Source organism: Coffea eugenioides, chromosome 2, assembly GCF_003713205.1.
Source record: "Coffea eugenioides isolate CCC68of chromosome 2, Ceug_1.0, whole genome shotgun sequence".
Lineage (NCBI taxonomy): Eukaryota > Viridiplantae > Streptophyta > Magnoliopsida > Gentianales > Rubiaceae > Coffea > Coffea eugenioides.
Window position 1 is genome coordinate 14,548,913 of NC_040036.1, and position 22,746 is coordinate 14,571,658.

Genomic DNA, 22,746 nt, shown 5'->3' on the forward strand with positions numbered 1-22,746 from the left:
ATAAATAATAATTTGATGATGTGTTGATATTTTAGTATTTGATTATTTATTAAAATTTAACTATAATAAAATTTTATTAACCCAACAAAAAAAAATTTATAAGCGGGGCGGGGCGGGGGGAGTTTGTAGGTATCGGGGCGGGGAATAGGGGAGGAGTCCCCCACCCCAACCCCACCCCGTTTCCGTCCCTAGGTAATACCAACCACATTGTACCAAAAAAAAAAACATTTTTGGCACTTTTCTCATGGTTTTAAATGCAATGGTCTATACAAATCACCATATTTACACAGTAATTTTCCGTTTGACCATTTCACCCTGAGGCCAACGGAATCTAATCATCCATGTTTGGTAAACTAAAGTGAAAAGACAGGTCAGAAAGTTGGCAACGTGCTCCCAAAATCGTGTCTAGGTGATATTGGTAGTTTGCCTGTCTAATTGTAGGATTGTCATTGTCCATGTAAACAAATACTAGCAAAAGGGAAACTACCAATAATCCTTTTGGTGCATCTAATTCATTTTCTATCCATTTTTCTTCAGCTTTGGTGATTAAAAAGTTTTACTAAGTTTTACCATTTCAATCCATTTCCTTTATTTTTGTTTTTAACACAAAAAATTGAGCCAAATAAGAAAAGGATAAATCTTTTGTATACTGATTATATATACACTAGTTTTAACTTTTTATTCTTTTGTTTTTGTTCTCTTTATCTATCTCAATCCGCATTAGTTGTTAAAACTTCAAAATATGTTTTTAGTTTGCCCTTCTACTAACTAACTCCATTGAAGAAGCTAAATTTTGACATGATCCTTTTCAAAACTATATGAGAATGACATGTAATTTTAATGACTAAATTGAAAAATTGGAGGGCCCAAATCATCGATATATGTGGACATAAGTCGATAGCCGAAGTCTAGGTACGAGGTTTGAGACCAAGTACTTGAATTACTAAAATGAGCACATCCCATCAAAAATGAATCTCCCACTCTGGATTGTTTCTAGAATCAAAAGCAAAACCTTAGGACTCCATGATCATGAATACTTGCGTTTGTGGAGGATGAGTCACCAATGCATGGGCCTCCAAAATGGACAACTCATATTAGATTTTACAGTGCACGTTTTCGTACATTCGCTATTTCTATATCCTAAAAAAAACATGTTCAGTTTTGTCTGTACAGTACTTTGAAGAATGTGTACAAAATTGGATTAGTCTTGTTCATTCAAGTGGTCCTATCTGGACCATTAGCACTATCCTGTAAGCAACGAAAGGGAAATCAAGAGGACTATGAATTATGGAAAAATACACCGTAATTCTCATACTCCAAACATTCTTTTATGAAAACTCAAGCACATCCATGAGCAAAATGACTTAAGTGAACTTTGAAGTGATAATTGGATACAGTTTTGTTTTATTAATTTTAATTCAATTTTTATGTGTATTTTATGATCCAAATGTCCCATCAAATGAGCCTGGCAGATGAAGGAACAGGATATGGATGATTTTTATTTTTTTTTGTCGACACAGGGGTGTCCGGGTCAATCCTTACGGGGTCCGACTAATTCTTACGGGACCCGACACAGGGATATGGATGATTGAATAATATATAATCTGTTGCAGAACTAAGAAGCAGACTTTTTGACAAAAAAAAAAAAAAAAAAAGAAGCAGACTTGATTCATACATCAGATAAGTTGTAACATTCCATATGATATGACAATCTATCCTTCCTGATTTCAAACTGTTGTAATCAAAGCACAAATGTGACCTTCAAGCAGAAAATTTTGAACCTTCATAAGAGAAGATGTTTCTTGCATTCTCATAGCTTATCTGAGCAAGTTCTTCTTTGTCCATCTCAAGTAAAAATGCAACATAGTTAAGCACATGATGAATGTTGGCTGGATGATTTAGGGTATCTATTGCCAACTCTGATCTGTCTCCTCCCTCATCTTGGAGTATAGAAGCTTCCTTGGCAACAATAGGCAAACAACCTGAATGTAATGATTTTGGTAAAGCATCTGGGGCATCAGTTTCTAGTAAAATTCTTTCAAGAGGAATTGCCTGCAGAATCTTCTTTGCCTTGCTTTCTTCCACAGGCATAAGATGCCCGGAAATCGAAAAATAAGCACCAAGATTAGCTAGTTCAGGAACTAATTCAGCAGAACCCATGTAAGAATGAAGCAAGAAACCAGCAGGGAATGGCCCTAAAGATTTCAATATTTCAATCATATCATCAAAAGCTTCCACACAATGAATTGATGCTGGCCTATTGAGTTCCTTGGCAAGTTGAAGCTGCTGACTAAAAACTTCAAGTTGATCTGCATAATCAACATGACTTGCCCATGGTGCTTTGTCCAATCCAATCTCTCCAACTGCAGCTTCAGGGGTCCACTCGAGAAATTCCTTCAAATTGTTCAGCCAATTGGGAGTTCTGTCAGGGATAAACCAGGGATGGAGACCAAAGTTTGGAATAATACAAAGATTGCCTCCACTCATTTCTTTCACCGACTGCCAGTCTTTTTCAGAAACTCCATTGACAGCAATATGGACTACTCCTGCATCAAGGGCTGTTTTGATTATCTGAGGGGAGATTTTATGGATTCTTGGATCTTGGAGGTGACAATGAGCATCAAACAATTTCATCCCTCTATGTTGATGACCTATTGATGCTAGCTATCTTTGGCTGGTGGATTAGTAGGTAGATTGAAATGGTCAACGGCTAATAGTGGAAGCACCAGCCGAACTCCTCATAGCTAATTGATTGTAGCCAATTATTGTGAAGCTAATGTTTATGTGGAGTTTTTTTTTACCCCTTTCTTCTTCTCGTAATCCATTTTATGGTACTATCCAATATAATTCTTCAATGTTTATACGTTTTTAGTATATATAAAAGATTTCAAATCAGAAACTTCTCACTTACACTTCCTTTTCCTATATTACCCAACCCATTCCCCCGAGGCGTTTATGTAGAGTTTGATTTCATAGCAGCAGCAAATTACAAATATCCTCAGCATTTCTCCATTATTTCACCTTCTCTTGATGTAAACTCAAAAAAAAAAAAATTTAAGATACCCACAAAAAAACAAAAAAAAAAAACTTATAATATATATCTTGTCCTGAAATTATTTTTTAAAAAATCTAAATTAGCCCCTTGCATTCATAGATTAAAACCTCATGCATGTGGGGTCTCATTTGTAATCGTGGGTCAGAAATCTTCCATATGTATTTTGTAATTAGAGGGATTGAATCCAGAAGTAATTTAATTATTCACTTAGTATATTTAATCGGGTCGGTCACATGCCACTGTCTGTTCTAGTGAGTACGTAAATCATATTGATCAGGATGCAAACAAGTGAAAAAATAATTAATAAAAAAATACCAAGAAGAAAAGAAACTTACAAACTTCGGAGAATCGAGCTTTAACCTCGTAATTTCCGATTAAAGCATCTTTCTTGCGCCGCAAACTCCGAGGAAGAATTTTTGGAACCTTAAATTAAAGCTTAATTCCATTAGAGTCCTTCAACAAAGCCAAAATCTCAATTCAGTCTATCAAAGTAAAAATCCGGAGCCAAATTTAATTATTGTATTGCTATATCAAAATTGTTTTACACTCGATCAATCTTAAATTACACAGGTATCATCAATTTATGGTATCTAATAAAAAACTTGGACTTTTATCACATAACCCAGTAGAAAAACTTGGATATTTTTAATCTCCTAACACTTCCCTCGCATTTCACTTGCCAAATGGCTTAACCTAGTTTAAAAAAAAAAAGAAAAAGAACCAAGTCATTTAGTAACTAGGCTTAACTTAGTAGAGAAAGAACTAAGTCACGGGTGAACCAATAAATACGGTAATAAATAAGGAGGAGGGGGATGGGTTGAGCAATATGAGAGAGGAAATATAAATGAGAAATTTTTAATTCAAATCCTCACACTTATGCTAAAAAATAGGTAACAAACAAGCGTGTCTGATACCACGATAAAATACTTGAATTTTCATCTCATAATCAATTGACAATGAACAAGATAGTCCAAGACCTTATATATATGACTAACAATCCTTGAAATATAATTTTTAGTCTCTAACCAATTTTTGTTCATGGACATCTCTACTAGGAAAGTTCTAGCGAGTTTGTTTGAATATTAAATTATTTGACAAAATTTATTTACTTTATAATCAACACATTTTCTAACTACTTGAGTAATTTTATCCTTTCGTTCTATTGAAAGTGTCATACTTTCCATTTTAGTATATTCCAAAATAATTTTCAGATTGGAGAAGTTAAAGCACTTTTTAGTTTCTCTTTTCAATATAATCCTTCTTTTTAATCATACGTATATTATCATTCAAATTTAAAATTTGAATTTATGAGGATAAAATTAAAAATAAAAGTATAAACATCACAATCAAATCATTATTTTTAAAAAGTTGAATTCCCAGACATGACTAAATAATTGGGATGAGTGAGTATCACAAATAATCAACTGTCCAATCACGCTCAGTAATGTCCCGAATGTACCTTCCGTGCTGGATCGGTTGACTTTCTTTGTATCGTTGTACTTCAAGTGTAGTTTTTAAGACTTCAACCTTTGCCAAAGCAACACATCAAAGCAAGATCCGCATTAGATACCACCTTTCTTCACACCATTCAGTATCAATCAAGAAAAATTTTTCTGTGGAAAAAGCACGCAAAAAACAATGGATAGCAGCAATTCCTTTACAATAGAAGAAGCCACCATCCAAGAAATCCACCAAGCATATGCAGAAAACAAGCTCACAACGAGGCAGCTAGTCGATTTCTACTTGCAGAAAATCGACACCCTCAATCCCACTTTGCGAGGTGTGATTGAAGTTAATCCTGATGCGAGGGTGCTAGCAGACAAGGCTGATCAAGAAAGGCAGAAAAATGGCGGTGGATCTCTTGGGACATTGGGAGACTTGCATGGGATTCCAGTGCTGTTAAAAGACGTATTTGGGACCAAAGATGAGATGAATACAACTGCAGGGTCCTATGCTTTGATGGGCTCAAAAGTTCCTAGGGATGCTGGAGTGGTGGAGAAGCTGAGGAAGGCAGGGGCTATCATTTTGGGTAAAGCTAGTATGAGTGAATGGTATAAATTTCGTTCTCTAAGTGGAGTTCCTAATGGTTGGTGTGCCAGAGCCGGCCAAGGAGTGGTAAGTACTAGTCGCATTTATGCTGAATACTAGCATTTCTTTTTTTACCAAAATCTCCCCCTTTATATAGGTTCCCTTGATTTGCATTCCTTTCCATGCCCTGTACTAACTTATGTTCGTTGATGCTCTGCCTGAAAGGCATTGTTACCTTTGATTTCGACTCAAAGTTTATGAAAAAATATATTAGTGTAAGAGTAAAGGGTCTCAATATATTTACATTAAAATGTTTGTTGCTGGTGTTCTCTTATATAGATAAGTAAAGATCTGTAAATTGTAGAAGGTTATTAATTTTAAAAACATCGGAAGTTTAACAAGTCTGACATTTTTTTTGGCAAACGGAGAGTTAAAATTTGTCTTAGTCCTAAAATTGGTAATGTGAGGAACATAATACTTTGATTTAGTTCATCATCCCAAAATGTACAAGACTGTCTTTTTGTTTTTGTGTATGCACTAGCCAAAGAGTTTTGCGAAAAGAGAATCAGGGCATGTACTATTTTCAAGAATTATTGAAAATGGCGTAGTAGCTAGTTTAGTTGGATGAACATTAGGATGGTTCCATGCTGGGACAAGCAGACCAAAGATTCTCTACGAGATTTTAGTGTTCTTGAGCATTTCCAGCTAATCTAGTGTCTAAATTGGGATCACATGAATTCTAGTTTGATTTGTATCATGCCTAAATTGGGATCTCATGAATCCAACCTGGACAGTACGTTCAAAAGTCAAGGTTGTGAAGATTCCAGCTCAACTAAGGGGTTACACAAATATTTCCCTTGCGATGGTTCATTTTCTTTGACGCCTACTCTGCTATATTTGTTGTCATCTCTTTAGAATCTCTATATGGATCTTTCTAACTTGTCGACATTAATTTATCTCCCGAATATGCAATCAATTCTGTAATCTGATTTTGGATTTTATTAATAACATGGTGAAATTCAGTTAATCCTTTTTTTTTCCCTGAAAATATGCAGAATCCTTATGTTCACTCTGAAACACCTTGTGGGTCAAGCAGTGGATCAGCAATATCTGTAGCTGCAAATATGGTGGCAGTCTCTTTAGGAACTGAGACTCACAGCTCCATCATCTGTCCAGCGGATCACAACTCGGTGGTAGGTTTCAAACCAACCGTTGGGCTTACCAGTCGCGCAGGTGTCATACCAATGGCACCACGCTGGGACACCGTTGGGTAAACACATGCTTCTAATGCTTCATAAATCTGCAAATTTTTCACTAAAGGATGATTGTTTTGTGATTATGTGATCATGAATCCAAATGTGTTCTAGACTCTAAAATGTGCCTGAGTTGAACAGCTCTCGCACTTACTTTTAACTGAGAACACTCTTCTTATATGGTTTTACAATGCAGGCCGATATGCAGGACCGTGTCAGATGCAGTTTATCTGCTTGATGTGATTGCAGGTTATGATCCAAGAGATGCAGCGACCATTGAAGCTTCTAAATTTTTTCCCAATGGAGGTTATGAACAATTTCTTAGACGAGATGGTTTAAGAGGAAAGAGATTAGGCATTGTTAGACATCCATTTCTGGAAAAGATACATGATTCCGCTGAGAGTGCATCCTTCAAGCATCATGTTGACAAAATAAGGTTAGAAATTAATACAGCTATTATTACTGTAGGGATAAATGAAGGAGGCAGTCGTAACTAAATGACATGCAAATAAAAGAGCACCATGACCGTTTAAACATAAAAAGGGCTAGTGATCAGTTAGAAACAACCACCAACAGCCTTTATTGTACTAAAAATTAGCAGAGCTATTCCTAATTTTATGTCTATGGTCTATAGAGGAGGAAGTGAGCTGAAGACTAAAAGGGCTACAAGACCCTAACGGCTTGAAATGTTGACATATTTCTATACCTTGGCTGTGATGTTTTCTTGTGCTTCTATATCTGTAAATGCCAACTGAATCTTCTTGAAACTTTTAAAGACAGGAAGGTGCAGTGGTAGTGGATAATCTGAAAATAGCAGATGTTGAGACATTCTAGAACCCAATCACAGTGGCGAAATATTGGTAATGATGGCTGAATTCAAGACTTCCATTAATGCTTACCTGAAAGAGCTGATTGATTCTCCTGTCAGTTCACTGGCTGACATAATTGCCTTCAATGAGAACAACCCTGAATTGGTATTCCACATGACTTTATGTTGTTATATCATCACATATGCAACTATGTCAAATGAGCTTCTTAACTTTTGTGCCTCTGCAATGCTCTTTTCATGCCTTCGTTAGAAGAGTAAAACATTAGTCTGTGTCGCATTTGTATACTAGGAAAAGCTCAATGATCATGATCAGCACACTTTTATCAGTGCCGAAGGAACAGAAGGATTTGGGGAGCAAGAGAAGGCTGCAGCGGAGATGCTGGATAATCTTTCTAAAAATGGATTCGAGAAAATGATGCAAGAATATCAGTTGGATGCAATGGTAACACCAGGATCGTGTGGCTGTGCTGTTCTCGCAATTGGGGGTTTTCCAGGAATAACTGTTCCAGCTGGTTATGGAAAGGATGGCATGCCATTTGGGATCTGTTTTGGAGGGTTGAAGGGCAGTGAGCCGAAGCTGATTGAAATTGCTTATGCCTTTGAACAAGCTACTAGGGTACGGAGGCCTCCTCCTTCCTTTGTATAGGAAAAAGCATACATGCATTGATTAGGTTAATCCGGCCAGCATCATCTTGAAATTTTTCGAGTGCAGCGTGGAGCGACGCTGATGCTTCCAATTTCCTTTATGAATCTGTCTTTGGATTTTCTAGCATAACCAAAACAGAACTGAAAATCTGGTTGAGACACATAACATGTTGAAAGTATTTAGCCCTTTGATTTTCTATAATCCATGTTGAAACCAGATAATGTGTGTGCTTTTAATGCTGTTTAACATCAAGTGCTTTGTACTTTCGCCAGGGTGCACTGGCAGTGTCAAGTAGTGAATAACAGAACTGCAAAGAGAAATGATAGCTAAACTTCCCCATTCTCAGCAGTGGGCAGATTTTGAAGCAAGACTTGTTCCCTCATTTGCGTGGTTCCCTTTTACTTTTGGTTCAAAATTCAGTTCATTTGAACTTACATTTCTGCTTAATATTATCATGTTTTCTCTTTGCCTTTTTTCAGTCGATTTACAATCTTACTCTCAAAAATCTACATCACGTCACAGAATGTCCTCCAGTCTTACTATTGGACTAAAGTGTTCTTCCAACAAGAAGATTTCTTTCAATCAAGAATGCATTGGCAAAGATGTCATTTTGGGAAAAAAAAAAAAACACCCCTGCTGACCTTCTAATTTGGGATGATGTCAGCACAAAATTATGAGAAAAACCCCAAAATGCCCATCAAAACTCTTAACATTTTTTGTTTCTCTTTTTCCTTCTCACAAAAAATGCCAAAACGATGATATGTTATCACTTGTCACAGCAAGGCTCGCCGAATTAGGCGACTTAAGCAAGACCCTACAATTATCATCATTGTTAAAAAGCCTTGAAGCTTTAATCCCTCATTAAAACATTCTAGGAATAATTAATCTCAAAATCACTACAATAACAAAGTGATTATAAGTAAGCCATATTTTCTAAAGGTCTTCAACAAAAGAGTTGTCAAGCTCCACAAGAATAGTAAAAAAAATGCTCATTTGATTCATTGACACAAATTTAAATAAAATTTCCCATTAACAATTAAGGCCCATTAGTTTCGTACCTCCATATTGTGTTATCTATTGTCACATGATTCTTTTAATTTCTTAACATGCCAAAATATCCACACAATCTTCCTCTTTTTCTATAATTAAAGTGAAAATTTGATGGAAAGTTGCCTCTGTAATGTTATTGATTGAAATTTCAGTATCACTCTTAATTAAATATTAAAGATAGCCGGGGGGGGGGGGGAACCATTTTATATAAATCGCAGCAAAATTATGTGTATATATACGCAACAACAACAGGGAATTTAGTGGACACCATAATCTAGTAGACATGGTTCTAGAGTTCGTCTATGTCAATTGCCATAGCCGGAGTTATTTTTCTTCCATTTTCAACTTTTCATGAAACTAAAAAAAAGATTATGTAGATTTTTTAAACATTAAAGTGGTCATGTATAATATAACAAACTATAGGGGATAAACAGTAATTTACCCCTATATTATCACATTACAAAACCAATGAATGCACTCACTTTACAAACAAATACAACAGAGGTGAAAATAAATCGTGAAAAAATAATCGATGAAACAACTGACTACTACATAAAATTGCTTGTACTTACTGGAATTGAGCTCCAGGCAATAATGCCTTTTTGAGTTTGATCCTTTACGAAACAACTTTAGTTTTTCGGCCCTATTGGTTATGCTTGGTGGCCCTTGTTTTCTTATAACACTTGTATTGTGTTTAATAATCTCCTGAATCCAGTCCCTCATGCAAGTCGCTTGAAAATGAGTCAACGTTTATGCGACCCTGGGCTTAGCGTACTAATTTCATTAACATCTTCGAGAAAATTATTCCAATGCACAGAGACTATGAAGTCCAGAACAAAAGAAGCGCCACATCTGGAGCCGGAGGCGTTTTATATTTTACAATTTGATCTTTAAGTTCTCAAAGTCTCTAATACGTAGAGGTGAGCAAACGGTACAAATTCAGTAATTCGGTTAGTTGAATTCGGTTAATTTGATTATTTGACTTATAAAAATCTAAATCGCTTTTAATTTCGAATTGGCTATAACCGAATTCATTTCGCAACCGATTTCGAATTCGGAAATGGTAATGAATTCGGTTAACCGAATTCATTTATATATATAAAAAAAAAAACTGATGAGATAACCCTGTTATGGTCCTGAAGGAAGTGATTGTGTAATTTTTAATTTACAAATTGGGGCTCCTAAATTATAATACATTCATTATGCTCCTCAATGATTTAAAAATTATTACTGATTTGATCCCTAAATTTATTCATAATTTAACACATTACTTATGTTCTAATCATTTTGTGGTTTAATTGGCATTTATTTGATCACTTATACCTAGAATCCTTAGTCTATGATTTAAGGAACACATAAAAAGTGATTAATTTAAACTAGAATAAACCTTAGACTGTACAATGATTAGTGATAATTTATGAATTTATAATTTGCAATGATTAATAATAAGTAATATTAGTTACAAACTTACAAACTACAATGATTAGTGATAAGTTATATTAGTTACAAACTTATAATTTATTTCAAATCAAAATAAAACTTATTTACTTACATATGTTATTGTGAAAGTCAATACACTAATACATTGATTCGCAATTCATATGCATTCACTTACACTGCTTAGTTGTCTTGTCTATACTTAAAGTCTTAAGATTAGTGAATAGAGAATTTGAATTTTTATGTTAAATATGTAATGTAAATTTAGAGCATACTAATACTTGCAAGTTACAGGTTACGCATTCAAATATTCAATAATTCAAACATGAATGATGTATCAAATTACCAATATCTAAACTCTAATTACTAATTATATTTATTGTTTAATATTTAGTATTATACATATATGTATTAATTATTATCTAATTCTAGTCATGTTACTCATGTATAAAATAATAAGTATTATAGTTATGTTATATTGTTATGTATTACTATATATTTGTATTATTATAGTCATATAACAATTAACAAATACTAAAATATGTTGTGCATTATTATATATTATTATTATTATAGGTACATGATAATACCATGTACTAACTATTATTAATAGCGTTTACCTATATAATATAATAATATATTAGTAGTATATACTAATACTAAATAGCATTTATCTATATATTATAAAATTTGATAAACTAATTTGGTATTCGAATATGATAATGCGGTACCCTATTTCATTTTACTGAATTTGAATGTGAAATCGGTTATTACCAAATTCATAATCCCATTACCTATTTCATACCATATTAGAATTCGGGGAATTCGGTACGTATCGAATTTGTACCAAATTACCAAATATCTGATTTTAAATTATCAAATTGAATTTGAATTCGGTTATGAATTCGGTATATACCGAATTTGCTCACCCCTACTAATACGCAGTTGAATTTGCAATTTGATCAGCAGCGGTACAAAACTATATTATTTAACCAATCTTTGAGCCAATATTCCATTCTCTCTTTACCAGAATGAACCAACATTGAACTCGTTTATTTTTTAGATTTACTTCACCATCCAATTAGAATAGATAAAATGTGTACTCGTCGTCAGGATCAAGAGCATCTGGGTCAAAATGTACATCCATTTTCACCTGAAGAATTAAAAATTTAAGGGGGAGGGGGGGGGGGAGCGGCATTTTTTTTAGTAATTACAACATGTTGAGCTGGAAAATAATAAAATCATATAGTATTATGTTAGTCAAACTTGAATTACAGGTGGTCTGGAATAAAATGTAGTGTAGTTTGTAAAGAAAAGGTGTTTGTCTCATTACAACTTCTATGCACTTCAATCCCTAGTGGAATTGCACCTTATACTTGAATCCTAGTAGAATTGGTGCTAGATCTGTAAGTTGATCAACAAAAGCAGGATCAGAGACCTTAATCTAAAAACAAGTCAATTCCGTCTAGGAAACTGCTTATTGTATTTTTGTATAGTGCTACTTTGGTTGTATTTTGTTTTGGTTTGACATCTGCAGAACAAATCCAGTTAGGATTCGAATTGTTGATCCAAGTTCCAACAGGTTTATAACACTTTCTCAATCCTATATAATCACATAGCAAGCAACCTTGATAGTACCACGCAGTAATATTACATAGTTAAACTTTTGGTTGTTGTCTGAGCAATAATGGGTGTCAAGGGCACGAGTATTGGTGCTATTTTCTTTGTTATTGCATCTGCTTTGCTGCTTCCTTCTCCTTCACCATCCGCCGATGCTAGTCCTCTCCTGAGTGCCTGCCGTTTTGATCAAGTGTACCAACTTGGGGACTCCATATCAGACACTGGGAATTTGATCAGGGAATCTCCACTTGGAGCCGCTTTACCTTTCGCCAGAAACCCCTACGGTCAGACCTTCTCCCACCACAAAGCCACCGGCCGTTGCTCTGATGGACTTCTCATGATTGACTACTTTGGTAAATATATATATATAAGATTCTTTTGATCTCCCTCTCCCGCTGTTAATTCTTCATAGTATTGCCAACCAACTTGCAATAGCTATTTTTTTATTTGTGTGTGTGTCACAATTCAGGCTATTTTAATTTTTTCTTCGTATGGTTTATTCTTCTTTTGAACACTTGATATAGAGCTTTGCTTTTTATCAACTCACTCCATATCTGATTGTCTTTTCCGCGACAAAATCTGGCAAAGAATTTCTTTCTTTCTTTCTTCTTCTTTTGTTTTTGTTATAAATAATTTGCGTGGAGGACGTAGATGCCAATGAGTTGCATGCATGATGGAAAAAATTCGAACTATCATCGTCTGGTAGATGCCATGTTTATTTAGTTATTTTTGTTTATGTAGGCTATCATAATCACATCCGCTAACTGAATATTTTGATCGTTGTTTTAACACAGCCCAGGCGCTGGGTCTACCTCTCCTGAATCCGATCAAGGATACAAAGGCAAATTTTGAGCATGGAGCAAATTTTGCAGTAGCCGGTGCTACGGCACTATCATCAGCTGTTCTCGCTCATCATCATGTTAGAAATCCAGTGACCAACAGTTCTCTTGACGTACAGCTTCAGTGGATGAAAGATCACTTTCACAAATTTTGTCACAACGGTAGATTCAAATTTTATGTGTCATGCATTCGATCGTGACAGCCATTCAACTTTTCTCAACTGCTATTAACTTTTTTTTTTTTTGGCATGACACTGAATTTTATCCCTTTTCTTTTTGTTTAACAGATTGTGAAAGGAAGCTTCAAAACGCTCTATTTATGGTCGGTGAAATCGGAGGCAACGATTATAATTATGCATACCTTCAGTACTTGGATGAGGCTAGAGATACGCTTAGAATTCTAGAGTTGGTACCTCTAGTTGTCGCCAAAATTAAGCATGCTGTTGAGGTTAGCTTTTGCCGGCCCCTCCCCTTCTTGTTAGCACTCTTGCTGCTTTTAATTCTCTTGCTTCTAATTGCTTGTCCTTTTCTTTCAATGCTGTATTTCAGAAAGTGATTAGTTTTGGAGCAAGGACAATAGTGGTTCCTGGGAACTTTCCAATGGGATGTCTGCCAATTTATCTTACAAAGTTTGGGCTGGAAAGCGAAGCAGACGAGTTCGATGAGAATCATTGCATATGGCTATTGAACAGTTTTGCAACTTTCCACAATGATCACCTGAAGAAGGCGATTGCCGAGCTGCAAGAGAAGTACCCGTATGTAACAATCGTCTATGGAGACTACTACGCTGCATATGAACAGCTTCTCAATCTAGGTGAAACTGAAGGTATGTTAGTTAGTATTTACCAGTTTGAATTCTTAAAAGAAATCAATTATTTCCGGTAGGAGGAAGGGGTATCTGAAGCATCCACATCTGGTCATCTAATTTGTTTGTCTTATTAGGTTTTGAGCTACAAAAAGCTTGTTGTGGAGTTGGAGGGCTGTACAACTTCAATGAGACGCGAATGTGTGGATTTCCAGGTGTTAAGGCTTGCCGTGATCCCGATAGATACGTCAGCTGGGATGGAATTCATTTAACACAGGAGGCTTACCGCATGATAGTGGATTGGTTGCAAGCTGATCTTTTCTGGAAATTGCGTTGCCATCATTGAACAATTCTATCAACTTTATCTTCTTCTTCAAGCTCCTACAGTAGTAGGACTCGAGTCCCAGTTTGCTTTTTCAGTCCAGTAGCTTAGTTTAGTTTTAGTTAATGGGAAGCTCTTGTGTGACTAATTTCATCACCAACTGTTTGACCACTTACTTTTATATGAAACTTTTTCAGTTTTTATAATACTGGGTTCAAGATTATGATAATTTTATCTAGTTCTTGGCGAAAAGCTCTGTAAACTGCTACCAATCCAAGCATCAAGGCGTCTAACTTAAGGAGCAAAAGAATCAAACCCACAAATTTTATGTATCAAATGTCAATACTGAAACAAACGCGCCAATAAGCTGATTATCAAGGTCAGGGCCGCACTGCGTATTTAATAACAAACCAAACTTTCTACATAACCGCCTAATAAACTCAAAAAACCCAATCTGCAATCAGGTGTCCTCAACTCTTGAATCAAACACAAAGCTCGGGAATGTAGTAGTGATGTCCAGCAGGAAGCGATGCATCAGATCTGCTATGTACATGTAACAGAAGTAGCAGATATTCCATTTTACGCTGTTGTAGTTTTTGTATAGTTCGTTAACGAGCATTAATGGGCGTCATCGTGCCATAAACCGAAATACGTGAATCAACTTTTTTCCTAATCTGTTTTTGGCAGAATATACAATGCAAAAATATACTTTGTGCCCTGCAAGTGCAATCCAGATAAATAGGTAATGCCTGCATTCTGTTTTGACTTATTGGATCAATATTGTGTCTCAAAAGTACAACCATTCCTGAATTTGGCCAATCGGTATATCATAGCAAGACTAAGTAGGAAAAAAGGACCAAACCGTACTAATTATATTGTGGAATGATTTGTATTGTCTGTCAACGGCTGATCCTTGAGCTTGATTTGGCTAAAAAGTGCTTGTCATTCCATTTACTTATATGAGATTGAATCCAGACTTATGCTCAAGTTTGAGATCAATCAGCATCCATCAAATTAAATAAAGCTTGAATAATATAATTTAATATTTTTTTCGTCATTTTTAGCGAGGCATATAATTGGCATTCTGCTAAGATAATTTAATATTTTGGATGAGGTAAGATTAAACTATGACATTCCATAAAATAGTTCACCCTGACTTGTTGCTTGCTGCAACTAATACGCATGATAACATTTCCAGCACGAGGACGAGCTGAGGCTCTGAATTGGGGGCCGAGGATCTAAAGTAGAATAGTAGGAGTACGAGATTGCCTGTTCATGACTTGTAATAAAACCACACACATGCAACGTTGACATGCTCAGTGGCACTCAGGTCTTCTTTCATGGCAGCATGTCAATCTCTGATACTTGGAAAGCCTTGGGAAGATCGAAGGTGTAGCTGTCTTAGTACTCGATTGCAACTTTGACATGCTCTGATTTCAAGCTCAGCATGCATCTCCTAGACATGGTGACCAATTGAGAACAAATGCTCAAGATACAGGAGTCGGGAGTTTTTTCGCTTGCATTGGTCAGACCAGAAACGATTGGACCTTGGTTCAATGGCCAGTTTGAAACTCTCCGTCCACTAGGTCAGGATCTAGTACATCACATCGCACATGAAACATATGGTTTTTTGTTCTTAAAAAAATTCAGATGGTGCAGCAGTGCACTTGTCTAGTCAGATGATTCACCCTCCAATTCTTCTACAAGTCTCTTTAAGCTCCCTCTCTTCCATAGAATAGGAGTAGATTAGATAGTTGTCGTTTAAAAAAAAAAAAAAAAGCATTGGCAAGACTAGAGATTGGGCTGTCGTTTGAATTCAACTTTTTGAATTGGGCTCAACATGGTTAAGGTGTCTGAATAGCCGTTCTTCATGTTTTTTTGAATTGCACTCGTAGGAAATATTTCTGCACTATGCTTAAACGATAAATTTGGCTCTTAAATTGAATTAAGAAATTTGAATTTCTTTTCTGCTATTTTGATTTTGATTTTTGAGCAAATAATTTGGAATTCAATAGTTAAGAAGTTAGTGATTCCATGATGATATAATTCCAAAAGTTAAATTGATGGATGAATTTCAATACGCACTTATTCAACTCACTGCAGAACCTAAGTCCTCCAAATCCTTTTTTCTCCAATGAGATTTGGGTAGTTTTCCCCGTCAAATGGTGCCCTAATTTTTCCTAATTACTTTCCCTGGTTTGAAGAAAATTGAAGCCAATTTTAAATTTTAAATAAGCTTTGGCTTGTTCTTCCAAAATTGATAGTCTTTCGTGCAGAAAAAATTGTTATCCTATGGCACCAACGGAAAAAATTATTAAAATTGAAGACAACACTTGAGGTAGAGGAGGCAAAAATACCCAAGATCGAATGGGTTCCCATACCCATATTTAATTCGGGCGGGATGGCTATAAAAATATGCGATTGAACATTATTGAAAATATACCCAATAATATCCATTTAAAATATATGTCTACTTGGGACTCTCTTCAGACTCCCACGAGTATCTATCAAAATAACAAACAGTCTTTCTTTCCCATTTTCTTCAAACCTCAACCAGCCAAATTCTCCAAAGTTCAGTACCCACATCTGAAGAAAGCCCATCACGCTTCCACAAAAAGTTAGCAGACACGATGGAATTAGGGGTGGCAATCGGGTCGAGTTCGGGTTGGCGGGTTGGGTTGAGACCCGGGTATAACAGAAAACCCGCTGACTCGAACCTGACCCGCCAATCCGAAACGGGTCAGGATACCTGACACGAACCCGAAAATTTCGGGTTGGCGGGTCGACCCGAAATGACCCGAAACTTAATTTTAATTTATTAATTTATCACTGTAATTTCTAATAAAATCAATTTCTCACAAAATTAATTACATAATCAAGTAATAAAAATTTAAATAAATAATTCCAAACCAAATCTAAAATAAATTAAACACCATAAAAGTGTTTTATCCCAAACCAAATATAAAATAAATTAAAACAGTATATAAGTAAAAAATAATATAATATATTATTTGTCCAAATATAATAATTTCAACTTCACACAAGTTAAATAAATTCATTTAGGATTAAGTAATTAATGCCTTTAAAAAAAAGAATAACTTAGTTTAGTTAGATAAATTATTTTTATGTTTATTAAATTATTTTTAATTCGTAAACAGGTCTTATCGGGTCATATCAGGTTACCCACAAGTTGACCCGAAATAGACCTGTTTTCTTTTCGGGTTCATCGGGTTCGACCCGATTCTGACCCGAACTCTCGAAACCTCAACCCAAACCCATTAATTTCGTGTTAAGTTCGTGTCGTGTTTTCGGGTCGTGTCGGAAATTGCCACCCCAAGATGGAATGGCCTTAGAATTGGAAAAATTATTAGCTTGGGTCTGGAAGGTTGAGGACTAAAATAACATACATGAGTAGATGGATTGGCAGGTTGTCGAAGCCTGTACAATAATAAAATCAAACCTAATTGCCAGTTAAAATGATCAAAACCCAATTCCAAGTACTGGAGTAGGGACTCTAGGTGTGCAATGGGTTACTTGATTCACCATGTTCCCGAAGAGTTTGCTTGATCCGATATATCCGAATGGGATGGTTTTTTTTCACAAATAACTATAAATTTGTAAACAGGGCAAGTAGAGTCGTATCCTCAGGGATTGGGTATATTTGTCTCTTAAGAAATCCAAAGTAACACAGGGGGTGATTTTGTAGGAACGACGACAATCAAATAAATGTAAATAAGAAAATAAAAAAATAAATAACTAACTAGAAATTAAACAACAATTCACTGAACTCAGAGTAACAATAATTAAAGGCCTAAATCAATTAAAACACGAAAACAATTAAAAATAAAATAAAGTAGGCAACTAAAAGTCAAATAGCAATTCACTAAAATCAAGATAATAGCAATTAAAGATCTAGCCAAGGAATAATTGCAGCAATGGTTCACCTAATTGATCATCGATACACAAGCAATTTCAATTATTTATCAATAAATAGGTTATAACTGCCAACCAAGCGATGACAGTCAACCCCTCCTTACTGTGTCGGTGATCAAGGTACGCCCGTTAATCACTGCTCTAATTGGAGAACAATCCTAGGTACGCCCGTAAGATTTAATTCCCCAATTGCCTTTCGTATTAGAGGAGCCTTCTTCTAACCAAATAACGCACTACCACGGTTATTTCAGATTAGCCCACGTATCCCCCTGACACAAATCTAATCATGCCAGTTGTCACTAATTCAAAGCAATTAAATAATTACGGATTTAATGCCCTAATTGACAATAGATTGTCAGACTAACTAATCATCCGGATCCAAGACAATCAATTAATTAAACAATCATAAATACTGCAATAAAGGGATATGCGAATACTAATAAATAAAAGAAAAAGATAAAATTAAATCGATCTCACATTTTTAGGTGAACCAAAGCCTCCGTCGTTCCTTGACTAGAGTGAAGAAATTAGTTCATATTTAACGAGCAAAACCCATGGAAGATTGCAGCAAGAGTCGCGGCCATTATCACAGAGATTGGGAAAATGCAATTCGTTTGCGCGATGGAGGATAATGAAGCTACAGAGAAGAATTCAATGTTCCAAATCGTCCCTGACATGCGAGGGAAAGCAAACCCACTAAAGACGAAAAGCTAAAAGCTAAATAAAAAATACTACAGAGCATAATTCAAGTCTTTTCTTTTGTTCATGACATACGTGAGCTCAATATATCCCAAAGCTCTCCATGGAAAAGTCAACAGAAGCTAGCCTCCAATCTCCTGACATGCGTGGGAACAAGCCAAGAAAGAAAAGTCCACCCCTAAGCTAAAAGACGAAAAACTCAAAAATAATCAGAGAGCTCTTATCATCTGCAATCTTCCATTTTGTATCTGATAGTCTCCTCCTTGCACTGTGCGGCGGCTCCCAGGGAAAACAAGACGTCGGTCCAATGACCGAAAAGGGCTTGTGTCCCTTTTTCCAAAAGTGCCCTTGCAAGCCTTCTAATTTATTTCTTTCCCGATGACTGTCAAAGTAGCAGTGATTGTGGTATTTTTGATCTACTCCCTGAAATAAATACAAATTACGAAAAGTGAGTAGAATCCAGCAATTAATCCACATCAAGTCAGGTAATAGGAGAAATTAATAATAAAATAAAAAGTGAAATTGCAACCTATCAATTCCCCCCACACCTAAACCATGCTTGCCCTCAAGCATAAGAAAAGCACACAGACACCAAAATTTGATAATGGTCATTGCTCTATCTACCAAACTGCCAAGATATCAAGAAAAACCATATGTCGAGCACTAGTGATTAAAATCCGAGAAGCATCCCCCCAGTTAGCCTCTAAACCACAAATTCCTTCAATTTCCAAATTAGCTAATCTAAGAAAAAGGAATGGCGCATAACATTTATCAGCAAACAACCCAAATATTAACCAAAGTCTCCATATTAGGTCCATAAATCGGCAAGCTGACCTCTAACACACTAACACAACCTGCACTATTTTTCTTCTTTTTTTTTATCACATTTCTATTATTTATTCTTTTTCTCTTTTTTTTCCTTTTTTTTTTCCTTTTTTTTCCATTCTTTTTTTTTCCATTCTTTTTCCCCCTTTTTTTCCTTTTATAAAAATAACAACACAAAAAGACTTAGTCTCTAGTCATTAGAGCCTTTTGACGCGAACTCCAATATTTTTAGATGAAGGAGCCCGGTTACTCAGCTCCTATTGCTATCCGACCACGTACTCATAGAAAGTACTACCTTTTGACGCGAGAATCGACACTTTTAGGTGCAGATCCCCGGTTACTCAGTAGTAACTAATAGTGGAGTACAATCAAACTTATTCACAGCCAAACAATGCAAAAACGCAAAACAACACTAAAAATAAAAAAATAGGAGCAGCTCGCCTCATTATTGCCAAAAATAAAAAAATAGGAGCAGCTCGCCTCATTATTGCCAAACATGGAGAGCTAGAGTCAATATTGGACCAATTCACATTAAAACGCCAACAGTCATTCCCTATGCCTAGAAAAGTTAACAAAGAGATCAAAAGAGTCAAGTAGTCCGATATTCACCAAGGAGATGTTTTGGACTCAACCACATTAACTCGATACACTTTTATTTTAAAAACTTGGCAAAAGTAGAGTTAGAATCAACATCCCAACATCAAGTCCAGGTGTTCACATGAGAGATAAGCACCAAAAAGAAAGAAGGAAAATGAGCGACAGATAGACAAATGATGAACTAGAAATAAAACTAAAAACTAAAAACTACTAAAACTAAAAACACTAGCACCCCATTAGACCCCCCCACACCTATAGGACACATTGTCCTCAATGTGACAAATAAACATCAAAAGTGGGAGAAAGAGCAGCAAACTTCCCTGAAGTCGGGTCAAAGTGGTGGGCGAGGCCGAAATGGAGGAGGAAAACCCGCATGATGCAAAAATTGCGCCAAATTCTGCGCTATGCCGGCTACATTGAGGTCGATGTTGAGCATCCGAGCCTTCAAACTCTGAACCTGCTCCCGGAGTTGTTACCATTCAGGAGCCCTAGGTGGTGGAGGTGGTGGGGCGGAGGTAGACGGTCTAGCAGTGTCCTCGCCCGACCCAGGGAATGAAGAGGGTCCCGCCTGTGTCGAAGGCTGCATACCCGATGCTCGAACTGGTCCCGGAGGGGTAAACTGGTGGAATATTTTGGGCAGGCGCTCGACGACTCCCATTTTCTCTAAGTAGTCCACGTCCAGGCGCTTCATCTCAAATGCCAAATGTAGGTCGTGGTCATCCAGATTAAGAACTCCCAACTGGGTCGCCAAGTGGGTGATGTAGGACCCAAGGATCAGAGGTTTGTTCTTTTTGGTCAAAACAGTCTTGAACTATGCCGCCAACCAATACCCCAAGTTGACCTTGATATTGTTCTTCATACTCCAGATGAAGAAAAACTCAGGTCGAGAGAGTATACCGGAGCTGTCCTTGCGCCCCGAGTAGCTGTAGGCTAAGAATCGCTGAACATATCGGGCACTAGGATCCTTAAGAAAGGAGCTCCTAGACCTAGAAGGGTCGTAGCGGTGCCGATCGACGGACATGTCCTCCCACACATCATGGTAGCGGGAGAGAAATGGCTCTATGTAATCACAGGCACTCTCCGCATACTCCCTAGTCTCAGCATACTCTCTAGTAATAAATCCAAATGCCAGATTGAACTGGGTAATGGAGAAGTTGAACTCCCGACCCATTAGACGGAAATGAATGACATTCGGTATTTCAACGGTGTATCTCGTAGGCAACTCGAACTCAAAGGTGGAGTAAAACTCCCGAATCAGCTCAACAAAAGCAGGGCAAGAAATATCAAAATACGGGCGCCACCCAATGGCGGTGAACATCTGATCAACCTCCTCCCGTATACCGAGGGCAGTCAGAGAGAGTTTATCACAAGATTTACAGGATATGATACGCCTCTCACAGACCTTAACGTATCTCTGCTGATCGGCGGGTCTGGTGAAGGTCAAGTGCCCCCCAAAGTGAGCTGGGGTATCTACCTGAGCACCCCTACCCCTACCCAAGTGGGTTTGAACACTAAAAGAGGAGGGTAGGTTGGTAGGTGTATTCACAGGAATGGAGGCCTGTGGAGGGGGTTGAGACTGAGAGGCCCTAGACCTAGAGGATGATGTTGGTCTCACCATTTCGTCTAACAATAAACGCAAACCAACAAGAACCCAAATATAGAGTTGCTAGCACACAAAGCAAGTAGCACGAGCAGGGCAATAGCAAAGCAGTAGTCCCTGAATATGCACTCAACCACCAACAAATATGAATACCCAGTGCCCAACAGTGAGTCAATTGGGGCAGCAACTGGCACAATTGAATAGAGCAAAAACACAGATAGAGTCCCTCCAATTCAGAAATTGAACACAGCAACCAGGATGTTATCAAGAGGTCGATAAAACACTACTAATGCCAACAAGGAAGTCAATTGCTGAATTAACTCAACCAGAATTTCACCAATCACTACCCTGGCCGAGTTGCCTTCCAATTATCACAGACAATTGTAAAATCCACCCCACCCAAAAACTAAACAATTCCACCTCAAAAATTGAACAAATGTCCCCAGCAGTGCACCCGTAGCAAGAGCCCCAAGGAGTCAACAATCTAAGCAAGAATAGTGCAGAAGCCAACAATAACAACTTAATCCCAAGCTTTCAGCTTCCAATCAGTTAGCCCATAGAGTAGATTAAACCCAGTGAAGTCAAAATACCCACAGAGTCGAGGAAACAATTGCAACAGCTGACCCACAGTAATGAAAACCCCAACTATACCAAGTACGAACGCGGAATTGGGAAATGAGTTTCAAATACCTCCACTGACCGATAGGTGAAGAAGGTGGAACTGGTGGCGGCTAACAAAGGGGCAGCTGCGTGCAGTTGACGCTGGGTTGGGCGGCGATGAAGTAGAGCTGGGGTGGAGGTGAGCTATCCGCGCGGAGAGAGAGAGAGAGATTCGGAGGAAGAGAGAGAGGCGGCGTGCGGCAGAGGCGTCGAGCGGTGGGCGGCGGCGGTCTCGCGCGAGGGCCTCTGGGTCTCGGCCAAGGGGGAACGTCAGCGCAGAACTGGTCGTCTCGGTAGGGGTGCAAGGAGAGAGAGAGACGGTGGACAGCAGCTCGCGACACACAAGTGGAGAGTCGCGGCGGCGGTCGCCTTGCTGCGTACGACGCGTGCGCAGTCAGTCGCGGCCGCGCGAGTGACCGAGAGGGAGAGAGAAACGCAAGAAGGGTCTGCGGTGGTGGGGTGAAGCGAGGCGCGCACGGGGGCGGCATACTAGACCAGGGTTGCGAGGGAGATGCGCAGAGCAGCGGCGGCGCGGGTGGCTGGCTATC

General features: G+C 37.4%; 2 protein-coding genes and 1 pseudogene across 2 annotated transcripts; 2 read left to right on the plus strand and 1 right to left on the minus strand.

Annotated features, from left to right (window-relative positions):
* Positions 1 to 1,683: 1,683 nt before the first annotated feature.
* Positions 1,684 to 2,654, minus strand: LOC113763304 (uncharacterized metal-dependent hydrolase HI_0454-like). The gene has a single exon (XM_027307069.1). The coding sequence runs from the start codon at positions 2,632 to 2,634 to the stop codon at positions 1,762 to 1,764; it is 873 nt and encodes a 290-aa protein (XP_027162870.1). The 5' UTR covers positions 2,635 to 2,654; the 3' UTR covers positions 1,684 to 1,761.
* A 2,039-nt stretch (positions 2,655 to 4,693) lies between these two features.
* On the plus strand, positions 4,694 to 7,821 carry LOC113763303 (annotated as a pseudogene).
* A 4,164-nt stretch (positions 7,822 to 11,985) lies between these two features.
* Positions 11,986 to 13,908, plus strand: LOC113757208 (GDSL esterase/lipase At5g03980-like). Its single transcript, XM_027300613.1, has 5 exons — positions 11,986 to 12,271; positions 12,713 to 12,919; positions 13,045 to 13,205; positions 13,307 to 13,583; positions 13,700 to 13,908. Exons 1-5 carry the CDS (start codon positions 11,986 to 11,988, stop codon positions 13,906 to 13,908), a joined length of 1,140 nt encoding a protein of 379 aa, XP_027156414.1.
* Positions 13,909 to 22,746: the final 8,838 nt, after the last annotated feature.